This window comes from Phasianus colchicus, chromosome 8 (genome assembly GCF_987193195.1).
Source record: "Phasianus colchicus chromosome 8, bPhaCol1.hap1.1, whole genome shotgun sequence".
Taxonomy (NCBI): Eukaryota; Metazoa; Chordata; class Aves; order Galliformes; family Phasianidae; genus Phasianus; species Phasianus colchicus.
Window position 1 is genome coordinate 5623185 of NC_143443.1, and position 25040 is coordinate 5648224.

General features: G+C 42.4%; 1 protein-coding gene and 1 long non-coding RNA gene across 2 annotated transcripts in view; both read left to right on the top strand.

Annotated features, from left to right (window-relative positions):
- The window catches only part of LOC149916989 (uncharacterized), a 70297-nt gene extending 60864 nt beyond the window's left edge, over nucleotides 1-9433 (top strand). The window contains exons 2-4 of the long non-coding RNA XR_016468639.1: nucleotides 3093-3192; nucleotides 6956-7080; nucleotides 8932-9433. This is a non-coding gene — a long non-coding RNA (uncharacterized LOC149916989). The remainder of the gene's footprint in view (nucleotides 1-3092; nucleotides 3193-6955; nucleotides 7081-8931) is intronic.
- A 1513-nt stretch (nucleotides 9434-10946) lies between these two features.
- On the top strand, nucleotides 10947-19336 carry GHITM (growth hormone inducible transmembrane protein). Its single transcript, XM_031602483.2, has 9 exons — nucleotides 10947-11075; nucleotides 11980-12141; nucleotides 13416-13515; nucleotides 14330-14441; nucleotides 15127-15268; nucleotides 15931-16039; nucleotides 16974-17162; nucleotides 17335-17506; nucleotides 18330-19336. Exons 2-9 carry the CDS (start codon nucleotides 12013-12015, stop codon nucleotides 18415-18417), a joined length of 1041 nt encoding a protein of 346 aa, XP_031458343.2. The 5' UTR covers nucleotides 10947-11075; nucleotides 11980-12012; the 3' UTR covers nucleotides 18418-19336.
- The last annotated feature ends 5704 nt before the right edge of the window (nucleotides 19337-25040 follow it).

The following is a 25040-nucleotide window of genomic DNA, read 5'->3' on the forward strand; positions in this document are numbered from 1 at the left end:
GAGAGCATGCTAAATGATTCCTAATATCCAAATTGCAGAGTAGAAATTCAATGATGTCCCTTTTATGAATAAATACTATTAAGCACTTGCAAAAGTATCTTGTTCTGTTAAGTCTTCATGGGCAGCAGCTTCTACTGCTCTTGTGTGTAATTTGCCCCTCAGAGCCGGTGCATCTACCAATATGCTTTTATGGCTATCTGCTGTAAAACGTAACATTTCAGAGGAATAGATTACCTAGCAGCACCACTATGCAGAACTTGTATATTTTTGCTCCACAGTTAAGGCTGAGACTGACTTTCCATCATAAGCCCAATAAACACAGACCCTTCGAGGGACAGGACTCAAAACCCAAAACCTATTGAAGTGTTAAATGTTCTTCCAGAGTTTTTTTTCCTCGTGACTTAATCTAAAATGCAGTTCTAAAAACTTCTGTGGGGCTGAATTACAGGGTTTAGTTTAGGGCAGCTCTGAAAGATGATGCCACCAAACGGCTGAGAATTCCGTGTTGTTAGCAAAGGAAAGCTGCTGCGCTTTCTTCTCCTTTGAGGAATGTGAAGACTTAATGATTGCAGCTGAAAATATACAGTTTCTTTCAGGCTTCTGCTTCTAAGGGTGCAAGCAGCATCTTACGGGACGGGTCATTAATCATTGTCTTGGGAAAGGAGGGGGTTTCTGACTTTCCTGGACCTTACTTTACGTGCAGAAGTCTACACTGAGTCAAAACATTCAGAATATTACAAATATAGCCAGCATGTACCTACCGTGTCTGAGGAAAAAAGTGTTCAATTAAGAGCAAGTTGCAGGTTGTTTTCTTTACATGTGTAGGTTTGCATGGGTCCTGAATAAACGGACACCATTAAGAAATCCTTTTTGTATAGACAGCGCAGTATTTGTAATTTATCACGAGTGAGATGCTTCCCTCTCTGCAAGACAACAATTCCTGAACTTTTGGTGACTCTTGTCAAAGTTAGTTACATTTCAGAGTCCTTAACTATGGCACCTCCACGAAAACATCGGCTTTTTAAATCAAGTCTTTGCTTCATGAATCTAAAATGAGAGAAAGCCTTTCTCTCAATCAGATAGGGATTTCACTAACTCCAGCCTTCTAAGTGATCGCACGATGAACCACAGAAGATGCACTTCCAATTTCTTATTAGACAAACAGCATACTACGTGTAGTCTTCATTAAGATCCCATATGTCACCAATTATGCAAGCACCATTAAACAATGTGTGAATGCATCTACATTTGCAACTCTCCTTTGCCAATACCATGCAATTAATGTGTGTGTGTACAGAAAGAAAAATAACAATCTGATGCCATAGCACAGCACCTAGATGGAGATGCGCGTGCACAAGATGAGTCCAGGCCCCTTTTGCATGTTATCATTGCATTGCTGGGGGGTGTGATGGGGGGGGGGAGCTGCTGACTGCCAAAGACCAAATGCAAGCATTTGTATGTAGCTCTGGTTCAGGACAACTTAGCTGGCTCGTCATCCGGTGGGAACCCATCCCAGACCTCCACTTTTCTCCCCGGTATGGGGCTACCTGCATAAGCTTAAGGAGGATGCTGTAAGATCACATCTCCGGTCTTTTTCATCCCGCGTTAGCACATGAAGGCCTGCAGGTCCCCAGTGATCCTTGCTCTTGATTTCGTGCAGAGCTGTCATGCACAAGTTCTACTGAAGACTTCTAGAGGTGACTGAGCTTTGCACTGTGGCTTCCACTCACACTGCCACGCAAAGTGGCTGCAACGTGGCCCTGAACTGCCTATGCTATACTTTCAAAGCTCCCGCATTAAAATGTGATGCCAAAAAATGATCCCAAACTGGATTGCTGTAGAGGACTTATCACATTTGAGATTAAAGAAAATCATAATCTTTCAGTAAAGTACTGAAGTAAAAAACACGTTATTGAAATGCGTGCATAACAGAAAAGAAGAAAAATGAGGGTGCAGTCATTTTCATACTTAGAATAATTGGGTTGCTTCTAAATCTAACTTCAGCAATTACTTTTGTGATTCATCTTGAAATTAAAATATTTTTTTCCCAACGTATGCAGTTATGCCATGGAAATATTGTGGAATTTATAATTGTTAAATTACAGATTACCTAGCATTAATGTCCCCTTCTCTTAATATGTTTGGGTCTGAGATAGCTTTGAACAAGAGTGAAAAACCCAGGGTGACATAGGAAAATGATGGCCGGAAGAAGTGTTTTCTGTTTCTGGCCATTCAGAAGAGATAGGACAGACAACTCCCAGCCTCCTGATGAAACACCAAAGCCCAATCTTTGGAGAATACCTTTTCATCACCAGAAAGGCTGTTACGGTTCCAAAGTTTGTTTACCTATCCCCATCATTCTCAGCACCACCCCGGGATCACCAAGGCTATTCCATACCTGAAGAATAACCCTAATTCAGCTAAAATCCTCACTCAGTAACGAGGAAATCACCGCCATTTATCTGACTTTTGGTGTTTCTGCCGTGACTACTGATTTTATGCATCACATTTTCAGATACTGCGGTGATGAGAACGGAAACAACAAATATATTAAGATAAGTAGTATCCAGAGCGGTATTTTATTCAATCTTTTCCAGCCTGTTCAGTCTGAATGATGCTATTACTGACTTCAGCTCAGCCTGCTGTGATGGGGTGCACAATCAGCAGCCTCCTCACGGTAGTTGTATCAGCAGGAATAAGCACTCCAATATCCACCGCAAATTAACATTTAAAAGAAATCCCTTATAGTCTCCTTTCTGATATTTTGTTTCTTTTCATAACCAGCAGAAATGTAAAGGGCTTCTGTCATCTTGTTTTCCCATTATGAAGAATTCTGAAGAAAAATCTATTTAGTGCTTACTCTTTAACTGGATGTTATTCCCAGCTGCTGTGTAATCATTAAGCGAGCTTTAATTTAACAAGTACGCTGCTCTTAGTGCATTTTTACTTATGTAGTAGTAAATTAAGTATAACAGATTATAACTGTTCTCCATCATTTAGCCATAAGCGAGACTTCCTATAAATATCTTTAAAACTAAACCTGTGTGTTTTCATGGCGCTTGCTCACCACTTATTCTCTTTCATGATCACAGGTGAAACAATATCCGTTTCAAAGATTATTTTTCAAGCTGAGAATCAACATTCCGGTTCATTTGCTTCCTGGTTACTGGGAAGAAAGCTGCACCGGCTGAGGTATGTCACTTCCATTAGATAAGCAATCTTTGGGCACGGAGACGGGAACACATCGGCAGCCTAAGCGAATTCACTGGGTCAATGAGGCAGCTCTGCATCTGCAAAGTGATTTGCTTCACTGTCTTCATTTCAAGCACCTTTACCACAGATTCTACTTTGGTAGTAATCAGAAGCTTCTCTCTGAAAGATTGCAGTGCTAAGGGCCGTGTTCCAGAAATACAGCAACCAAACGCAGAGAAAGCCTGATTTCTAGAGGAGGTCTCACCTCTTATCTGCAGCATGCCGAGTTCTTACATTAACCTAAGCCTCTTTGCTTGTCTATATGGGGGAAACTCCTTGTGAAGGACTGTCATTTCTCTGTCTGCTCTCTGTATGTATAGAAATGACCACCATTAACTAGAATAGCCAGTACAGTCATTTCTCCAGAACAATGATTTAACTTGAATTTTCTCTAGGGCTTTGCCCTGATCCTTTAAGATAGTGCATTTCAGAGTAAAATTCTGCTTACGGGAAGCCTGCTCCGGCCTCACCCTTTGACGCCCACAACACCTCCCACATAGCCTGCCCTTCCTTTGAAGTTGTTTTTTGTTTGTTTGCTTTTGAAAGGGGAAAAATAAGAAGGACATGAAAAATGACTGTTATTCTCCTGTCCTCGGCAAAATAGATAGATAGACAAACAGACAGACAGAGCTTGTGCTTGTATTTTCATTTCTTTAAAACCTCATTTGAAGATTTAACTGTAATGGCCCCCTGTCAGTATTCTCTCGCAGAAACGGTCTTCCAAATCCTTGGCATCTATTTCTCTGCCGGTTTGTGGGGCTGTAGGTCTCCAGGAGGAATCGGCAGAGAACAAGCTAGCTAAAAGAGCCTAGGGGAAGTAGACACAGGAATGTTAAACAACGTAATTATGCATGAAGTGTGCCCTCCTTCTTTTCCAGTAAGTCCATTTGCTCTTTTAAATACACACAACGATGGCATTAGCCAGGGAGTCATCCACGGTTTCTCTCAGCAGCCTTAACTGAGTCAGAGCTGCTCCCCTGGCAGCTGCCACCTGCCCCAGCTTAGCAGGAAACAGCAATCCCATCGGGCAGCTGCAGGCACAGGACAATGGCAATGTGAGCAACGCTTTCAGTAGTAGTTTTTCACGTGTAAGCGACTTCACTTTACCTTTATATCCATTATCCAAAAGCCATGGCTGGTGCCGTCACTAGAAAATAGCACAAGAAATATTGTCTCATGGCTTGTGCGTACAGTGACCCTAAGATATGTCTGCTTTTCTTCTCGAGGATTTATCTTCGTCAATTCATGACGTTAAACTGTTCTTATTTCAATTCTTACTCAATTCTGATAACATCTTATTTTTTCAAACGTAAGGATTTGTGAATGGAACTCCTTAGAGTTTGTAGAGAAAGGCATCAGTCTTCTGTCTAGGACAACTAATTTTATGCCTGCACGTCCATAACCTTGCTTTCAGTTCAGGCGCCACCCCTGTTTATCATTTTGCCCCAGTGTTCAGGCTACTGCGTGGGTTTCAGTGTGAAGACCTGAAGGAAACTGACACTGTTCAACAACAGCAACCTGACTGATGTCTATTACGCTTAAAGTTTGAAAGGTTGACTTCTTCAAGACAATCTAATGTCTGTGTTAGGGACGAAATTCCCTCTGTAGCGATGCTTGTTTTACGGTGTTGTGAGAACACTCACATCCCTCAGTCTTTCACACTGCTGTCCGGATGTCAGGGAGTGGTAGCAGCAGAAACGCAAGTTCCCCAGTAAGATCCTGTGCTATGACTCTGATGGTAAAAATTGAAATTTTCACCAGATACATAACATTAAAAGCACGTAGGATAAATTATGAAAAGGAAAATAGAAAGGGAAGTAGCTGAGCTAACACCTTAACTAAAAGGAGGAAAAAATAAGGCTCAAAAAGCAAATCTGCGTGCTGTGTTTTCATCAAATATTAAATTCATCCCAAGAGGCGTTCATTATCCAGATGAAAATATTTGGCTGGTTTGGCAGAGTGCAGAGGCTTACGTTGAGGTGATAGTTCTGAAGGCAGTCATCATGAAATGTCTGGTATACATCAGAGACACTGAAAGTGTGGATTGATCGGAGCCTTACGTTTGGCTGTGATCCTAGAAACCCTGGAAGCGTGCGTTCAGCTTCTCACACTGCATTTCGTTAGCACTTCGGTGACATCGGGGCCTTTGCTGGTGTTTGATTCCTCGTGTGCACAACGTGGCTGATATCAGATTGCAAATAGAGATAAATGCAAATTGCTTTATGAACTGTTATTATTACAACCGAGTTCCGCTATTAGCTAGGTCTAAATGTTTTCATATATTCCACACCCATGTTGCCCTTTGAGATTTTTAACTGTTGTTTTCTTGTACGTTAATAATTTCCTCGAATAATTGTTCCCAAGAGAATGAGCTGAAAGAATTATGAATTAATTTGCATCTCTTAATGTACTAATAAACTTCCCAAGAAGAAAATTTCACTCCATCCAGGTGGAAACCAATCACTTTAAATCAAAGCTTACTGAATTTCAAAGAGGTGTTGTTTTTTTTTTCAAGAAGTTGCCAAAGAACAGCTCCCTGCACGTTAGAAGTAATTGGAAAGCACAAGCAGCAGTTTTAATAAAAGCCCCAAGTCACTTTTTGCTGCAGTACAGAGCTCAGAAGCGTTTAAGAAAATGATTATTTGTTCTATTTAAGGAAAATGAATAGCAGTTTCTTGGAGGTTAAGTGGCCTCGTGCCATCAGTGTAGATTTGACCTCTCTACTGAAAAATTTTCAAACTGTTCTACCTTCTTTTATTATTTGATGCAAATAAATAATTCGTACTACAGACTCCAAAACACATCAAGAAAAGCAAATGTTCTTTTACGTACAATTTATTCAAACAGAATCTTCAGTAAACAAAACGTTCCATGTCTCTATTCACTTAGAGCAGGACCTTGCTCATCCAGTGTCAGATCCTTGCTCACCCAAGCACTCATCTCCATCTCTCTTTGAGCACTTGAGTAACCGAAGCACTGCTCCCGAGCAACTAAAGCAACCGTCTGAGTGCGTGCTTTAAATTCAAAACATTAGGGGCTCTTTCAACTAGTACTGTAGTTACCCAGGAGCTTAAGCAATTTACTGAACTCGGGGTTTGACATTCAAGTTTATAAACCTTTACATATTTTCACAGTCATTAAATTCAGAAATAGAAATGAATGCTGTCGCCCTCATTTTCCGTATCAGATGTCAAACATATAATTAATGAAAAATGCACGACTTCATATCAAAATGGCTCTCCAAATTCCCTTCACGCTTGTACCATTCCATGATATCTAATGTTAAATACGTACATTAGGTCCCTAATAAATGTGACTTTGTCATGTTAATAGCAGGAACAAATTCAGTCCAGAAGTCCCCTGCGGTTTGCTAGGAGAGAGACCTGGAATGCTAGAATCAGCGCTGCCAGGAATTCAAAATAGTTTTTTTCTAACTTGAAAAGCTTCAGTGGCAAGGTTTACCCTAAGGAGAAATTGCGCTAACCGCAGATTTATTTATTTTCTGGCAAGGAAAACAGTCATGTGAACAACTGATAGAGATGTCATTTTCTGCAGAAGGATGCCAGATCTGTTGTGTCAGAAGCTTAAGTTTCAAAATTCACGACGACCATAGTTTTTAGCGGAGCAATGGGCTCATTGCAGCTCACGTGGCTTTTCAGGACTGCAAAGGGCTAAAGCTAAGGGTTTTACTCTCTTCTTTCAGGTGACTGGCAAAGCAGAGCGCCCAGCTGAAAACACCTCACATGGTATTTCCTGGAAGATGCTTACATTAGTGGCGATCCTCGTTCCCGTGGCAAGACATGAAATCCCTTCGTGAACCATTTACCTGTAAGCACAGCTGACTTTATTCTTTGGTTTCTCATACAAGACTTGAGGAGGGGAGCATTAGTCTCTTTGGCAGCGCAGGCAGTCAGAACGGCTTTACCCCAGAGCACTGCAGCTGTTCAGCAACATCCCTTACGCCCTGGCAGCAGCCCTTGATTGGACGTGTCACTCCAGGGGGCCCAAAGGCTGGGGAAGCAGCAAAAGGGCCGATCCCTCACCCAGATCTTGCCTGGAAGGCAGCACCTGCACCCTGCCCTGCTGACCTCACGCATCCCCTTGGAATCCTCAAAGTCCCTACACAGTGGAGTCTTCTGCTCCTGCACGATTTAACCTTCTAATATAGAACTTGTTCTGGCCTAGGTAATTAGAAGATAGCCAGCAAATGCAAAACCTGCTGTAGGTGAAAACACGGGCTATTGAAATTTAAATCATAGGAGATTTTTATGCCAATACAACTTTTCCTGTTTATCCTTTTGATTTCTGAGGAACTGTTCATCTAAGAACATTACCTTTTGGGTATTTTCTTTTATATTTTTGTTTCTTTGGAAATGTCACTTTTGATATATATTTATATATCTATACCATCTGGGGAAAACGTTTCGTATTTTCCAAACATGTCTTATTGGTGCATGTTATTTCTGAAAAAAAAACAAAAGTGGGTCTTTCAGGAATCATAATGTTGATATTACACAGACTCACGGAGCCTCACTTGATCTGCAAGCAACGCCCTACCTAACGCAGCCTAGGTTATCTTTAGCCTTCTTTGTAGGAAGGGCACATTACTAGCTAATGTTCAGCCCCGGGCCTTCTCTGCAAAGCTGCTCTCCAGCTGCTCTGCCCCCGTTGGTGCTGGTAGCTGGGGCTATTCCTCTCCGGGGGCAGGAGTTCGCATTTTGCTTTCTCGAATTTCATGACATTCCCATTTACCCAGTTCTCCAGCCTGCCAAGATGCCTCTAAATGGCAGCACAACCAATGGATTTCTGTCATCTGCATCTACCTTCTGAGGGTACACTCTGTCCCCTCGTCCAGGTTATTAATGAAGTTGTTAAAAAAAATGCTGGATTCTGCTCCAGGCGTTGGGGACACAGTGCATTTGAACACAGTGCTATGAAGAACAGCGCATCAGTGTTAAAAAGCAATTTTTATGCGTGCGTTTAGCTGCCAGCTCACCAATGAGCTTTGCTGTCTCGCTGTTATTCCACATTTTTGTCAGTGTGAGCTTGAACTACTGCAAAAGCTCAGCTAGCTGCTGCGAAGCTCTGCAGTAATACAAGGCTGCACAGTGACTGAAGATATTGCTTTCCTATCTGAAAGAAAGGCATGTTGCAGTGGCACCAACAGAGAGGATGCAATCTGCTAGTTTTGACTCAAAACCTCTTAGATGGTTTGAGACTCACTTAGGTAAGAGGCCACTGTTTTCCCACTCGTGTGCAATCACTGATTTTGCTAGCTCAAGCATTTAAATTTGTTGACCACCTGCTAGTATCTGCTAGCTGGTCAGTTTCTATGATGCAGTCTCAACAGCTGAATTTGCTGCAGTGTGGGTCCTTTGTGGATGTCAGTGGCTTCTGGCAAAACTATCTGTTCAAGAAACAACTTGGGACAGAGCAGGACTGAGGATCGTACTTGAAATTCCCCAAAGATAGAGAAAGAGATACATTTGATTCCCTGCATAAATTATTATTATTTCACTATTCGTAACTGAATTATACATTTAAATATTAATTATTACAATGAATCCTTTGGTACCCAACGATTATAGAGTATTATAAACTCTGAAATCAATACTACAAACCTCTAAATAAACAACAACATTTGTGGACTGAAACTGGCTTTTCTTTGTTCTGTTTCAGGAGACCTTGGGGCTACAGACTTCAAAGCTCAGAATTTCCATTTACTCCAAACGAAAGTCAACAATCTTCAGAGCAGGTAACATTCAGACCTTGAACCCCACTAGCTCTGGCACTCACACGTGCAATTTACACACTTCCTGTGCTTCGTTCTTCTCGTTCAAATTCTTCTTTAAGATCCCACGTGCCAGTGCGTTTTCAAACCTCTCCCACACCTGTTCTCTCTCATCTGACTTTCATTTTGCAAACTAGCAGTTCACAATATTTAGTTTCTTATGGTTTAACCAAGGAAGCTCCGAGGTATAGAAAGGCTTATCTCACAGTCCTCAAAAGTTTATCTGGAACTCTCATTCTATTTCTGTACTTCATTCTGTATTGAACAGCTTTTTTTTTTTTTCTTGTTATATTTGTCTTTGATCCTGGCTCAAGGCCCTCACAGTCTGTTTTAGTTGGCTGTGAAGAACCATGCCCATATGTAGTGTTGAGGCTGGAAGAAACTACAGAGCAGTAGCTGGAGTGGGGCTGGAGAGGGTCTGCCAAAGCAAACTTAAGGCTGCCAGAAGAATTCTCCTCTGAAGAACGCTGTGTTTCTCAATAGCTCCTGGCTTATAACTCAACGCAAAGTTAGGATTAGCACAAAACTGAAAGCCTGAAATGCGGCAGGGATAGAGCTGGAAAAAAAGCCTGGCAAAGAGAAATAGGGCTGCCAAAAGAAATTTTCTCCCAGCAGCGTTAAGGCTCTGGGCTATACGTATCACTGACCTTTGGTTCAGCTTAGGGCTTATGGTTAGGGATGGAGAGAAAAAAAAATTTAAAAGCCAGAGCTTCACCTGGCATGGAGCTGCTCAAATGAAAACAAGGGCTACAAATGGAAAATCCCTGGGGAAATCCATATTCTAGGCAAGTGCTGCAGCAGCTTTCCAAAGGCTGGTGATGGGGATAGTTTCAGAGATAGGGCTGAGTCTGGAAAAAAGTTTAAAGCTCCAGTTGGACTGAGGCTGGAAAAAGAAGCTGCCAATGAAGCTGCCAAAGGGAGGGTTCAGTTCTGGAAAGGCGAGAGCATCCTCAACACGCTCTGCTTGGGTCAAGGCTGGAAACAGGCATGCCTCTGATTTATGTACACGGTGTTGTATTCTGTGCTCGTGAGTCATGCTTATCTACACCCGAGCGCGCCTCAGGCGCACAAAGCAGGTAACGCATCGGTACGGAAAAGAGGTTTAACTGCACGGACAAGCTGACGAACAGCAGCTTTATGGCCCCGGTTGGAACCGACCGCTGACCGGGACGGCCAAGGCCTGGAACCGCTGACATTGCAGCACCAGCAGGCGGCCGGACTCAGCCCTCTCCGGGCCATCGCGTCGCGGTGCCAGCCGGCAAAATGGAGGGGAAGGCGTGGAGAACGAGACGGGCAGAGGGAACTGCTACGGCCTCGCTCAGTGATTTTCACCGAGCCGATGCCATCTGCTGGTCGCGCACGGCGGGGACACGCAAGGCCGAGCAGGGCAGGGCGACAGACCCCGCGTGCGGGGCCGAGCACGCTCCGTATACGCTTCGCACACAGCGGGCACCGAGATGAAAACGCCCTCAGCAGCTCGGCTCTCCCGCCCTTATCTGCGTCGGCAGCGACCCGCTGCTCGCTGGACACAGCCGAGGAGGTCACACAGCCCAGGGGCGGCGGCGGGGAGCGACGGCCGCAGGGCGGCGCCCGCACTCAAAATGGCGGCGCTGCGACGCGCTGCCCGCGGGTGAAATGGCGGACGATTAGCGCCGCTCTCTTCCCTAGCGAGCGCAGCGGCTCCGTTCGCAGCGCCAGGCGCCGTGAGAGCGCTCGGAGCCGGCCCTACATAAAGTAGCGTTGTGGTCCCAGTGATGACAGCTAGAACTACATGAGACAGCGCGAGAGGCTCACGGCAGCTTCCAGAAGTTTCTCTGCCCGCATTAAAGATGGCGCGGCAGGCGTCGGTGAGGCTGCCGGAGGTCGCTTCGCCCCGCTTCCGCGAGCCACCGGCGCTTGCGTGCTCCGGAACCACGTGGGAGGAGCGAGCCAATCGCGGAGGCCGCGCGGGTCAGTGGTGCGTCACTTCCGGCCCCGAGAGGGTGTTGCGGGAGGGCGTTCGTAAGATCGACTGGGCGCTGAGGCCGTGCTGGTGCGTGACGGGCTGGGCCGGTGGGGTGGGGGTGGGCTGTGTTTGTAGGGTGGCGGGTAGAGGAGCTGGGTCGCGTTGTGTTGGGGTGCGTATAGCCGGGCTGGCAGAGGGTGGGGGGGGCTGTGGACTCACGTTAGGCCTTTTGGAGGCTTTCCCGGTGCGGCCCAGCCTTGAGATCTGCGCTGTGTTCCTTGTTCAGCCCCGCTGAATATAGCAGGAATAGCCGTCCTTGCCCCTGGGGACTGCAGCGGCTCCGCGGTGCCGTCGTACTGCCGCATTTCCAGGTGAACGCGTTGGGGCGTTGGTGTTATACTTTGTTTTTAACTCTGCGTAGCGGTTGATGCAGGAGGCAGTTTGCGTCAAATACCAGCTTCTTCTTCAAAAAAAGTCGTATTCACGATGCTTTTAAGTGTAAGTTCTGACTTAAAAGCAAAGAGTAGGGCATAGCTGAAGAAGCAGGATGCGTTTCTCTGGGTATTTTCAGATACAAAGTACGGTTTTGTCACTGTGCTTCAAAGCAGTGAGATTTTCTTCTTCTGTTATTACTCTGTACTGTTGAAGTACACATAACGTTGATTTCCTTGCTCGTGATGCACACGGCACTTGTGGAACTAAGGTAACAGTTGCGATACTAAGCTATTTATGGAGTGCAGAGGCTATTCTTTACGTATGCTGCTGATTCATGTCTGAGTTGTGTCACTGTTCTCTGGTCTAAACTGCTGCAGGGTGACCTGATCTTGTGTTCTAGGCGGTGACCTTGATTGAAAGCTCTGTGAAACTTGTCTATTACTATTATTTCAGTTACAGGCTGTGCTGTAGTTGAGAATAAGTATAAAGCGTAACTTTTTGTCTGAAAACCACGTAACAAAATGCTTTTGTTACACGCTTTCTCATGCGGTTACAGGAACACGGTATATAAAGCTGTCACCAAGCAAACATGCTGGCTGCACGACTCGTGTGCCTGAGGACGCTGCCATGCCAGGCTATCCGCCCCACCATCGCTCAGGCTTCCCCAGCTCTGAGGAACTCTGGTATAAAAGCATTTCGTCTGTGGCAGCCTAACCAGGTACAGTAAGCTTTGAAAGGTTGAGCGTTGTGCCGAGGGAGTTGTGTTTGCGGTGATTGTTTTGGATGCCTGTGAGCCCTCTGCTTGTTTGAGATACCTGCTGTAACTTACTGAACGAAGGGCAGTAATCAAAACCCAGCATTCGTTTTAAAAGACTTGCAGTAATGTATTCCATTAAAGTTCTTGGGAAAGGGAAAGAATGTAATTGACATCGAATAGGCGTTACTATGCAAGTTGAGAGGAGCAGAAATTGTTGTCCAATCTGTTCCTATGTCCCGTTTCCCAGTACGAGTCTTAAATACGGTGTTAAAGTACAAAATTTAATTCTGAAGACTTTATTCCTAGTATAATTTTAGAGTCGTAGCACAGATTTGTGTGAAATCTGAACTCTGGCAGGACTATCTGGAGACTTACTACCAGTTCCAAAAACTGGACTGTTGTTTTCTTAAGTCTTCACTGACAGAAGATTATTCTGTGTGTTTTCATCGTAAGCATAAAAAACTATTTTAATTAACTTAAGATTTCAGGTTGGTTTTTTGTTTTATTTTTGTTTTCCATTAATAAGGGGTATCCCCTAACCACAGCAGTGATTTCAGAAGACTTGAAGAGTTGTTTCTGCTTTTAAATATGCATTTTTTTGCTGCTCTTGCACGTTCCTGAAGCTTCAGTAGAAGCAGCACGCTGTATTTGTTTGGGTCATGTTAATCATAGAAACCTTCAATTAATAGGCCTTCATTCAAGGTTTGTTCTCCTAAATCAAGGTTAGATGTGAACATAAAGAATTCATGCCGCTGTGCTCTGTTCACTGGGCAGGAGTACTATTCTTGCACAAAACTTAGTGAAATGTGAGTTATTTACATGAGAACTGGAGTAAAAAATCCTTATGGTGTTGCTAATACAGGGAACAGAACATAAGAAATGCTGGCATTTGACCTTGTTTTGTTTTGTATTTTTTGCTAAAACTGAGAACTTCTGCATTGATATTATGTTTCTATCATGCGAAAATAGTTTTTACAAAGTTACCTGAAGCGTGTTGTTTAGCTCTTCTCTCTGAGCTCCAATGTTTTACCTCTCCAGGGAGAAGCACAGGTGAAATAAGAGACAAACTAGCAATTGCAAGTGTGTCGAGAGACTGGCAGTGTTTCAGCGTTTTGAAAGTTAGTTGCTTTCTTTCAGAAATGGTTTGTTACTTATCTGTACCTGCAGTTCTTCAAAAGGAATTTCTCTTACTTTATTTCACTGAATCCCTCTCATTTTACCTTTGAATCTAACAGTGCTATGCCACCAGAGTAAGAACGGGCGTAAGGCGTGGGAAAATTGGCCAGGAAATTAAAGAAGCAGCATTTGAGCCATCTGCAGAAACTGCTCTTAAAGGTGGGGTATCTCTGCTTAAAAAACGGCAATTTTTTTAAAGCTGGACTTGAAAACTGTTGAAGGAAACTGTTTACTTCAAACCCCTAAATAGCCTGCAAACATTGTTTAGTGTTTTAAATTGACCCTTGACCTATCTTAAATGTCTGGAGACCGTTGTTCTGCTTGTCTTTCCTGCGTTCTTGCTGCACGTATGTCCCAATTTATCCTAAGAAATTTCTTGTTTCTGCTTTCAGCTACAGTTGTGAACCATTGAGTCAGTGTGAGTTCTTGTTGATGGAGATTAGTACTTCTTTGATTGCAGATGTTTGAAAGGAAAAAAAAAAAACTTGCACTTGGCTACATTTGTTCTGTATGTTATTAAAAGGAAGTACTGTTCTACAATGTTTTAGGACTGGAAAAAAAGAAAAAAGATTGTGTTCTAATGTAATGCCAAAGAGCTCTCGATCAAACAGGCACTAAGAGTGGATGATAGGAAAAGACGTAGTATCCACAAGTCTTCTGTGGGGGAACTCCTTAACTGCTTTTGTGTTGCTATTCCTGTTTCATTATGTAATGATCACCAGTAAAGCCAGCGTTTTACTGGTTAGTCTCTTAGTTTGTATTCTATTTTATGAAGCTCTGTGGTGGTGGTGGAGTAAATCTAGAGTGTTTCACATAAAGCTCCTTGAGAAATGGTAACGCAACTGTGAAGCTTTAAGAAGCCTAATGTGGATCAGCTGTTACAAATAAAAGAAATCGGTGTGAAAATGGTATTATCTACCAAGAACAAGCAGTTACGAGTCCGTGATTTTTATTTTTTTTCCCCTCAATACAGTTGATCGCCTGGGAAAACTTGTCGTTGCTGGAGGGGCTGCGGTTGGCCTGGGGGCACTCTGTTACTATGGCATGGGCATGTCCAGTGAGATTGGAGCTATTGAAAGAGCAGTGTAAGTAAGATTGCTTTTTGCTTTAACGAAAGGAGACTTGAAGCAAATCTCCCTCCTCCTTCTGTTTGTCGCTTCTGTAGCTGCTGTCTCCCAGTATACATGTAGCTTATTTTTGTTAAGCTCTGGGCAGAAAGCCCTTACTTCTGTGCGGGATCCTAAGTTTCCCATCTGTAGGATGATGAAATCATACTGCAGCAGCGCTCATTCGTGTCGTTCTGTTACTCTTGCTCTCCAAATGACACGCTCGTCTTGTTAGAGCAGATAAACACGGGCGCAGTGACTCAGCGTTTTGTGAACAGCTCGCTGGGCTTCTTACTGCTCAGGACACGTTCTGTACGCTTTTTTCCTTAACCCGGTTTATTTACATACGCTGTTTTCTAGTTTTCCATAGTTAAAATTTGTTCCTCTTTCCCTCTTTTACTTTCTATGATGTATGCTTCCTACATGAAATTGAACTGTAGTTGGCATTCTTTGTAATTGTTGCTTTAATTATGTAATAGCACTGTATAGCGGGAAGAATTTACAAGTTCAGCCCCTTTGTTGTAGGAGGAACTCGAGACAGAAATTTCTAAACCCTACCAATTCTTAGGATGCTCCCGTTGTATCCTTAGCTTGAATATGCTTATAGTTGGTCTTCATTATGGTGTTTTAATAGTACAGCTATGTACAAATGGTTATTTTTCAGTATTTGGCCACAGTGTGTGAAGGACAGAATTCGCTCTACCTACATGTACTTCGCAGGAAGCATCGGCTTAACAGCACTGTCAGCTGTAGCAGTAAGCAGATCTCCTGCACTCATGGGCCTTATGACAAAAGGCTCCTGGCTGGTAAGTTCATGTTATATTTAGAGCGTCTGTAAAATGATGCTAAATGTTAACGGTCGTTATAAAAAATAAGAAACCATGCTGTGAAGGGTAAAGGAGATATTCGCTGATTTAGCCTTTAAGGACAGAGACAGCGGTCTAAGTGCCCTAATGGCGTTTTTTGACTAAAAATCTGATTCATCCGATTACATGCTGATGTACCCCTTTGGTACCTTGTCGATAGTTTGTGGAAGACCAGCTACGTTTGCGAGAAAAAAAAATGCTATGCTATCCTGACCAGACATACGCAAGTAACAACTTGCTACGAATAGCTGTCTGAAGCTAGAGACGCTATTTCTGTCACTTTCTAATAATCGAATCAGAGATTTTTATGCATTTCTACTCCTTCGTGTGCTGTTCTTTGAAAACTCTGCTTTTCACTGAGGCCAAAATGGTATTGGCAGACAAATTATCCAGGTAAGATACTAACGGGACGTGCTTGCTTCCTACGCATTCAGCGTGCTGAGTGCGGTGGAATAGTAATGGTTAAACATAGCACAACATCCAGTGGTTAATCCTTGGTGATAAGAGCAAGTTACCTCTTAGGAGGCTAGAAAAGATCACGTGGGAGAACAGAGATCTTTTGTCCGTATGTCAGCTTGAGTTCTGTAATGCTGTTCTTACAGGCAATCGGTGCAACTTTTGCTGCTATGATCGGTGCTGGAATGTTGGTCAGGTCCATATCCTATGAAAACAGTCCAGCAGCTAAACATCTTGCTTGGATGATGCATTCAGGTATGCGTTTATAGTTTCCGTTAAGTTGTCTGCTTCTGTATGACTATATTCTTACTTCTACTATAATATCTAAGCTTTGTTAATTTTTATGCGCTGCTGTAGATGGCAGAGACCAGTGAGTTGTCTCACGTGTCCTCTAATTCACAGAATCACAGAATTATTAGTCTTGTAAAATATTTAGTCTTGTAAAAATCATTCTTAAGCAAAACTTGAGCCAAACCGCATAGAACTCACTTGTTAATATTGGCTTTGGTTTCACGATTGCTTTCTGGCACCGTAGCTTCTCTAAGCGCTACGCTTACCGTATTTCAGCTGTACAGGATAAGTAAGTGTATGAAAACTGATCAGAAGGATATCGTTTTGGTATTAAACTGCAGCTTCTTGATCGTATGTTATCAACTGATTTGTAGGACGGAGTACAGATCCGTTTCTTACGGTTGTTACGTGCTTCAAGTAACAATGGCTGTCATAAAAACTTTTGCCAGAAGCGTGGTTTGGGAAAAACAAACTCATCAGGCACCGGAATGACACTTTTCTTTGTAGAGCTGAAGTTTCTACGAAGAAGAAAGTGAATTTATTGTAGTTAATTGTCATTAATAGGTAGAGGTTTGATACGATTTTCTAGTAGAAAGTATGACTGACTTGTAACAAAAATAAAAATCTATCAGTTTTCAGAGTCTCTGAAGCTCTGAAGGAGTTGATTTGTCAATTCTAAGATGAGCTTTCTTAAGTATTCTCTAAAGCCAGAGGAAAGTAGATCGCTGAGCTTAAGATTGTACGCCTATCTAGAAGGCAACCAAGTGCCTAGGTGTTCTGTCACGTGAGTGGATTCAAGCCGTGTTATCGGTCTCAAATAGATATGGTTTTGGTAGGTGGTGTTTTTACCTGGACTATTTCAAACCTGTTACTTGCTTTTTTTTGTTACTTTGGCTAGGTGTTATGGGTGCAGTGGTGGCTCCTTTAGCTTTCTTGGGTGGTCCTTTGCTGATCAGAGCTGCCTGGTATACAGCTGGAATCGTCGGAGGGCTCTCAACTGTGGCCATGTGTGCTCCAAGTGAGAAATTTCTGAACATGGGAGGACCGCTTGGAATAGGCTTTGGCTTCGTTCTCGCCTCTTCGATTGGTAACGTACCGTTTCAATGCTGTTAAATAGAGCGGGCAATAAACTGAAGCTGCTAGAATGTGCAGCTTGCTTCTAATTGCAAACTGGTCTGTCCGGTTAAAATTGGCCTGAAATAGCCATTGCAGTACACGTGCTGCAGCTTTGTGTAATGCTATTGCATGTTCTTTTCCAGGATCCATGTTCTTGCCACCGACTTCTGCTCTTGGGGCTGGCTTGTATTCAGTAGCTGTTTATGGAGGATTGGTACTCTTTGGCATGTTTCTGCTCTACGATACACAGCATGTTATCAAGCGTGCAGAGACTATTCCGTATTACGGAGTAACAAAATACGACCCTATCAATGCGTAAGTATTTAGATCTGAAGGCATGCGTAACAGTTTTGAGCTGTGTAGAACTATGCTTTGTTTCTAAAGAGCTGTGTATTTTATTTGCTGTTGGGAAGCATCTTTCTATTAAAAGGGAAGAATCACGAGGTTTAGAAATGTCGTGTGAAAATAACTAGTGGAGTTGAAAGTGAAATCATCTGCCTGAAATGAAGGATAGTAACTGTAAAAAAAAAAAATAATAATAAAATAAAATTAAAAAAAATGTGTTTTGTGAATCATAACTGGGAAGATTTGTAGCTGATCTCTGCAAATAAATGTCAGTATCATCTGAGATGAAGCATGCTGAATCTTCTGTAGTCATGTAATAATTATTAGTCTTAATCACCTTAAAAAAAGAAAAACTTCAGCAAGGCTTTACAGAAAGAAGGAATAACTGACCCTTGGTCAAGATGAGTCTGACTAACAGGTAACTTACTCGCTGTAAACATCTGTCTGATTTTAGATGAATTCCTCATTTCTTTGCATCTGATCATCTTTAAGTGGCATAGTAGTCATCGCCAAAACCCTCAAAGTTAGGCGGTGAGAGTGTAGAAGTGAAAGAATCCTGTGAGAGGACGGTATGTTGTCTGTTAAGGTTTTTTGCAAATAGATGCTGCCGGCAGAGATGGTAGAGTGAAATAAAGGAGGTATTTTTACTTATCGAGGGCAGAAGACGTGCTGTAGTTGAGTTTTATTACAGGCATTTAGTGGAGGCTTTTAGGAAGTCGAGTGAAATGGCATGAAATGCCAAATAGTACTCTTTCTGTTTAACAGGATTAACTTTGATTTTTTTCTCTCCTAGTTGCATGGGCATCTACACAGACACGCTGAACATCTTCATTCGTGTGGCCACCATGCTTGCTGGTGGTGGAAGTGGAAGGAGGAAGTAAACCGAGACTCTTAACAGCTGTCTGACAGCTCAATCTCTTAAGTTGTCCACCTAGCGCATATAGTAAATAAAAATTCCTTGTTATCAGCAGTTTTGCTGCAGGTCAGAAGTTAATGCATTTCAGCCTGTTGTTTAAGTGCAATGTGATTCAGACTTAAGTGTTTCATTGAACACCTTCCGATAGCGTGAACGACTTCAAAGCGTACATATTTGGGGAAAGTAAATGATTTGAAATATGTCTGAGTAAAATTGCCTGATTTTTAATGAGCTTGGAAGCAGTTCAACTGTTGCTTTCATTTTACTGAAACTGCGCAGAAATAGTAGTCACTTCTATAGACAGGTATCTTATATGCAGACGATGACACAAGCTACTTCAGGAAGTACTACTGTTCACATGTAAGAGTTTTCAGTTAAGACTGCATAAATAATATTTTCTTGATGCATTTAGAAGAACTGAGCAAAGTGGATAAGGCACTGAATGCAGCAAAGGCTACTGCTGCCTGGGCAGAAACTTCAGAAAGATTTAAGCAATTGTCAGAAATGCACTGGACGGGATGGGTGACGTGACCGACAACGTAGAGGAGACAAAATGAGCAGCCTATGTGACGTCTGCCCTACGTGAAAACGTCGTTCTCCTCTTGGAGCACGCGAAGACACCGTGTCTGTTTCCCAGTACTTTAATTGTGAATGGATATAACAGTTGGACTTTATTGATAGTAGATCTATCAAATTGTTGGGTAATGATAGAGGTAGGTCTTTCTTGCGGTGACTAACTTTTGGTATTTTAAGTGAAGCGCTGTTATTCAGAAGAATTCCCCGCGTTTACCTGCTCTTAGAAGCTTCTACAGTCGGCAATGAAAGAAGGAGAATTGTGAATGGCCTGCTGTAAACCCAGGTATCATAAACATACCGTTATTAGATGCTGTAGTCTCTTTAATTCTTTTCCGGATTGGTATGTTTAGCTCAATTGAAAGGAAATGTTCCTGTCAGTGAAATTGATTAAACGTTGAGAAATACGTACTTGTTAAAGTACATTGCATTGTGTTGGAGTAAGGGGCAAGGGCACAAGGAAGTTTTGAGCTCACAGAAATGACTCAACTTCAGTTTTTCTGTTAAATTACGCTGTGTTTATGGGAGAAATAAAATTCTAGCCTCGTACGTTGATAATTCTCACTTTTCCTGTGTTACTAAAATATTTTATTAGTGCATTATTATTGCAGGGTTTACATGGTGAGGAGTACTATTTTTCCCTACTGATTCTGTTGTAAGAGAATGCGTTCTCCTCAGTTTAAAAAAAAAAAAAAATCCATGACTTCCAATTTCACTGGCTGCTGTCTTTTGGAGGGTGTTTCCCAGATGGAAAATTATGATCTGCAGTTGATTCCAGGAGTCTTTCTGGTATGTGCTGTTGGCTGTATACTACAGCCAGTGCTGCTAGTTTGTTGTATGCTACACTGTTTCTCTTCAGTCACAGGGAGGAAACAATGGACTGTGAAGAACCTTTTCCAAAACCTTTTTTGTCCAAAGATTAGACTGCACGATCTTGTTTCCAGCACTGCTTTCCCTGAAGTAAAACACGTGGTGCTTAATAGGAGGGAAGGAATCTTTGAGTTGCGACAAGTGTTAAGTTTAAAGGATCTCACCTCTTCAAGCAACTTCATATGCTTAACGTTGCTGTAGCTTAACATAGCGACGTGCTTGCCATTAGGTTCTAATGTACAGCAGGCTGCCCTCTTAAGAAATTTAGGTAAACGTGTAATGGAAGAAAACTTGGACCCAACTACTCTTGTTGTTTTTCTGGGAACAAAGGTTTAGAGGCTGACTGAACCGCGATGGGGATCCCTGGGTACTTTGGAATAGTAAGGTATAGAAGACAGCACTCTAATGGGAAGGTCTAATAAAAAAGCTAACACCCAAAGGGTGTTTCGGGAAGCGGGAATGCTCGTTTGTATTGGGTCTTCTAGAAAGATACAACTCCGGTAGATGAAGTTGTGTTATCGGGAAGATATCCTGTTAGGGCTGGCTGCGTGGCCCCCAAAAATGGGGGAAGTGTAAGTTATTTTACATGTAAATCCCATGTAACAGTTAAGATTTATCTTAACAGAGCGCTGATATGAGGAAGGATAAAAACTTAAAATGCAGTGGTTTAATAGGCGTGAGGAACTGGTACTTGTTTTTCCTGGGGCAGCATCAGTCCGGGAGTTTCTTGTGCTGGTTTTCTTTCCTGCTCCAGCAAATGTGAACTCAAAACTGGAACGTTGTATTGAACTAAAAAGATTGTTGAATTGTATTGATAAAATTTATTAGAGTGCTGTTAATGGAAGTAGTTAATTTTGTTTCTGTAGGTTTTTAAAACTTAGGAGATTCTCATAAAATAGGAATTGTGATCTGTTAAGTACGTCTTAGTTTTGAGAGCAAGGGGAATCTGTGGAAGGGCTATTATTTAAGTCTCTTAAATGTTGAGTACTTTAAAAAGGATATTAGGTGCTTTATATCCTGAAATTCAGACCTGTAAAAGGTAATCGATACTGCAGTTAGTTTTAATACCCGATTTAGTTCAACTCAGAAAAACAGGAAGCTAAAATAGTTGTTACCGGGAGGCTATGAACAGTTAAAAATTCAAGACCGATCGAGGAGTAGAACTGGTTCTGTTGTTTTTGAATGAGGAATATTACTTAACATTTTGCTGGTTTTACTTTGTCCTCTCTTTTGGCTACTTCTACTCACTGTGTTGTTTTGAGGTTTTTTTTGTCGTCTTTTTTTTTTTTTTTTTTTTTTTTTTTTACAGTTATGAGGCTGTAAGAGGTTCTTTTTCACATCTTCTGATTCTTTTTGTTGTTAGATTGAAGAGAGTTATGCATAATTGAATTCTGTGGTTGACTTTTAATAAAGCCTTTAGGAAATAATTCTGTAGGGCACTTAAATTATTTTTGAATTTATGAGGAGTGGGAGAAATGAGTTAAAAAAGCAGGCGGGATCAAATCCTTGCTTAGTTTCCTCTGTTTTGAGTATTTCCTTAAATTTGTATTTAAGGAAAGGACAGTTGTCATGTCTTTGAGTGAGATTATGAAGCACTGCGTAGTTTAGTGAGAAGTGCATAAGCGTGGCAGCAAGGAAGGATTTGTAGGTTTCGTTAGCCAGTAATAGGGCCTTATTCAAATCGTGATTAAAATAATTTAGAACCTAGGAGCGCAGTTCAAGGGGAGACGATTCAAAACTCCCTTCAGTCTAATGGAGATTCTGGTCGGCTTTGCTTATTGAAGCCTTAAGTCAAGCGTTAGATCCTATGCTGAATTGTGATGGGTACTGCAAACAGTTGGCTCATTTCATTGTGGCTTATGCAGGAAGTTGGACAGGATAGCATAGTTACAGCTCTTCTCCGGCAAAAAATGTGAAAGCCTATTTACTCATACGTAGTGACGCTTAAGGGTCTGTTTCTTTACCTAACTGAAGCAATTCTGTTGAAAACACTTTTTTCATTTGGACTGTGTTTGTGCCCGTGAACTACAAGGAAGGAAAGAGGATGGGGTAGGGAGAACAAGACTAAAGGGTGTTGTTAGCTTGTGCAGGCAGCCAAATGGAAACTCTTGCAGTCATCGAACCGTAGATTCTCAATCACATCGGTAACTCCAGCCAACAGAGACGGATGGAGATGTACGCCATGCTTCCGGATGGTCAGTCAAGGGTAGTTCAAGGTGATAAGAATTGCTTCAAGAGCAATGTGACTGATATTTTTGCTTGTCTCGTTACTCTTAATGTATGTGTATGTGGCAGGGGCTTTATTGCTAAACTGGTTGTAGTTGATCCTGTCCTTATTTCTGCTGTGTGAGATAGTACCTGAGCGGTCTGTTGCTACGTTTCAATGGGGAGGCTAACCTGCCTTTGATGTGGAGACGTCATTTGAAGGTTGGAAAAGAAATCGTGACAATTCAGATCCAAGATAGCAGAATACCGATGGGAATGAATTCTGTCCGTAAGGAGTTGGAACACTTAGCACTTATTCGGTCTGTGTGTGAAAGAAATGTTTTGTCTTTTGTTCTGGTCATCTAGTTTAAGCAGGATATAATTTAGAAAACTTTTGACAGCTGATATGCCAAAGCTTGCAGCTCCTTGACGAGGCAGCGAGAGGAGCTGTGCGACCTTCCGGTTATGGAGTCAGTTCTGTTCCCGCCGTGCCCCACTCCTTTTTCCCCAGAGTGACGGAGCAAGTCTCCTACGTGGGGAGAACCATCTATCCTTCCGTTGACTGTAAGGGATTCTTCTTCTCTCATTCGTAGCTGCTGCTGTTTGAGAAGTCGCTTTTCCTTGTCCTCTTTCAGAAAGATGATGGAAGAATGCAGGACCGTTGACCGGGTCTTTTGCACAGAGTGCCTGGTTAGATTGCTCAATGCTCGACTCCCGAAGACGTGAGGAAATGAAGCGGTACGATGACGAATGTCTGGGTGAACGTCTCGTTCTCCTTCCTGAATAGGTAGGGCATTTAATCAGCTGGCAAGCCTCCAGAGCAGGAAGTACCGTGCAGCTGTCAGCCTCTGGGGTTTCCAGAAAGATGCTGCGATTAATCTGCATATTGATCGGTTTCGAACATAAATAAAACTTGCCTGCTGACCTGACAGGAGCTGGTTTCAGGGTTGGCAGGGAGAGTTTGCCCTTCTAAATGGGTGTATGTGATGTTGCTCAACCGTTGTGGCGTACTCCTGGCTCTTCTGTAAAGTGCGTGTATGCTGATGGTTTAATGCAAAACAAGTAAGTGTTTTGTCTTGTTTTGGTAGTATGAAGTCCAGATTTTGAACAAAGGTGTTTGGAAGCACAGGCTGAGGCCGTGTGCGTTTCTGTAACAATATGATTTTCAGCTTCTCTTCCTCCTATCTTCTCCTACCCAGACAGCTGTACGATTCGTCATTTGTCGTAGTTTCAGCTGCTGAAACTACGACAGCTTGCTAAAACCACGTAGTTCTGTTCACTGGGTGCTGTTTCAATGTAACGAGCCCAGTCTATGCCTCGAAGCATTTACGGTCACTTGAATTGTATTTGTGACTGGGAAGGAAGAGAAAAAATAGACTTCATGAACAATCATTTTGCTTTTAGTTTTGAGTTCGACGGGGCAGGGAAGCGTGGCTGAAACTTCTATTGAGAGCCCAAATTTTGACCGAATCCACGTAGGCGAGTGACATCGGTGATTAGAAGGTGAGCTTTTTGCATTGCACCTGAGTGTGCATTTGTCTTTGCCCTGGGGCAGTAATGTATAATTTGCCAACATATCTGGAGTTCTGTTTTTTGTTTTTCTAAGTTGTTCTGGAGGGAAATAATATCTGCCGCGTTACTTGCTCTCACAAGTTCTAAACTCTCAAATGGATGTATTGCTTTAAGAAATGTGGTTATTTTTGCTCAGTTTTGCAGATGCGTGGTGGTGGTGTTTTCAGCTTTCTTGTGTTGTCATTCTTCTTCCTTAGAAGAGGTTTTGTCGTACTGCTTAGGAGGAAAAAGGGAACGTTTTCATCCCTGAGCAAGCGGTCAACACAAAGTAGGAATGAGGTGGTATTGATGGTAGATTCATAGCGTCTTGTTTGATCTTGGTGGGACGGTAGAGTGATTTTGGGTTTGTGCTTAACAAATTAACGGTACATCTGCTATAGCGTGAAAGCAGTTGCTTTGATACAAGTAAGTCATCGTGTCTCCTCTACCTCACCGGTGCAGTGGTGATGAGTTAGTGACTTGGAAGAAATACAGTACTTCTATAGATACCTAGAACCCCCGTATAATTTGTGTACTGTATATCTAGGATATTTTGTGAATAGTCTTAAGGATTTTCCAGTGAAGTATTTAATGCTGTTTTTGTAGCGCTCAGAAGCTCTCTTTTTCTCCAGTCCCGGCAGATTACTTGTTGACCAAATCCGGGATGACACCCTTGTCATGCTATTTTCTCATCAATAGGCTGGTAATTACAAACAGTTTATTATTATTTTTTTTGTAAGCCTGCCAGTAAGAAGCGGCAACACAATCTGTTAAAAAGTTGAATTTACATTTTGTTGATTTTTTTTTTTTTTTTTAATTGAAAATCAACAAATAAAAAGAAAAGTTACAACTTCATTCTTGAGAATGCTGCTTTACAGTAGAGGTAAATAATTGTTCAGAAGCTTAATATGGGTGTCTACAAAAGCAAACCGAACAACATTAAAAGTGAGGAATGAAGATATCGGCAAAGATATCGTGTCTTTCTGAACCTCTTCCCATTCGTCTATCTCTGAAAGTAGAAGCTAAAAGGAGAGGTCCTTAGATCTTGAGGTCAACACCCTGAGACTCAGTGGGAGAACGTGTGGGTGAGAGAATTATATTTCTAGAGTGGGTCACTTCTGCTGCCGCTGGCTATTCTTCGCTGCCGGAGTGAGGTTGGCAAACGGTGGGTTAATGACTAATCTGAGGATCTCCTGCTGGTGGATTTTTTTGGCATTGTAGCAGCTGGAATTTCAGCGTACGGCTGCAGGTCTGAACAGCCATCCTTACTGGGAACTGCCACAGATTGATGTACTGGGTTTCCTGTGTTGTAAGAGCACATCTGTACCTTACAATGATGAAAGCCGCTGCGACCGAGAGCTGAAATAAAAATCCAATTCTTCCTTAAAT

What these genes read in the sequence shown, in the direction of transcription:
- GHITM (XM_031602483.2), top strand. Translation starts at nt 12,013, where the DNA reads ATGCTGGCTGCACGACTCGTGTGCCTGAGGACGCTGCCATGCCAGGCT. An exon ending in GTCTGTGGCAGCCTAACCAG is followed by an intron (nt 12,142 to 13,415) that starts GTACAGTAAGCT and finishes TGAATCTAACAG; the next exon opens with TGCTATGCCACCAGAGTAAG. An exon ending in TGCAGAAACTGCTCTTAAAG is followed by an intron (nt 13,516 to 14,329) that starts GTGGGGTATCTC and finishes CCCTCAATACAG; the next exon opens with TTGATCGCCTGGGAAAACTT.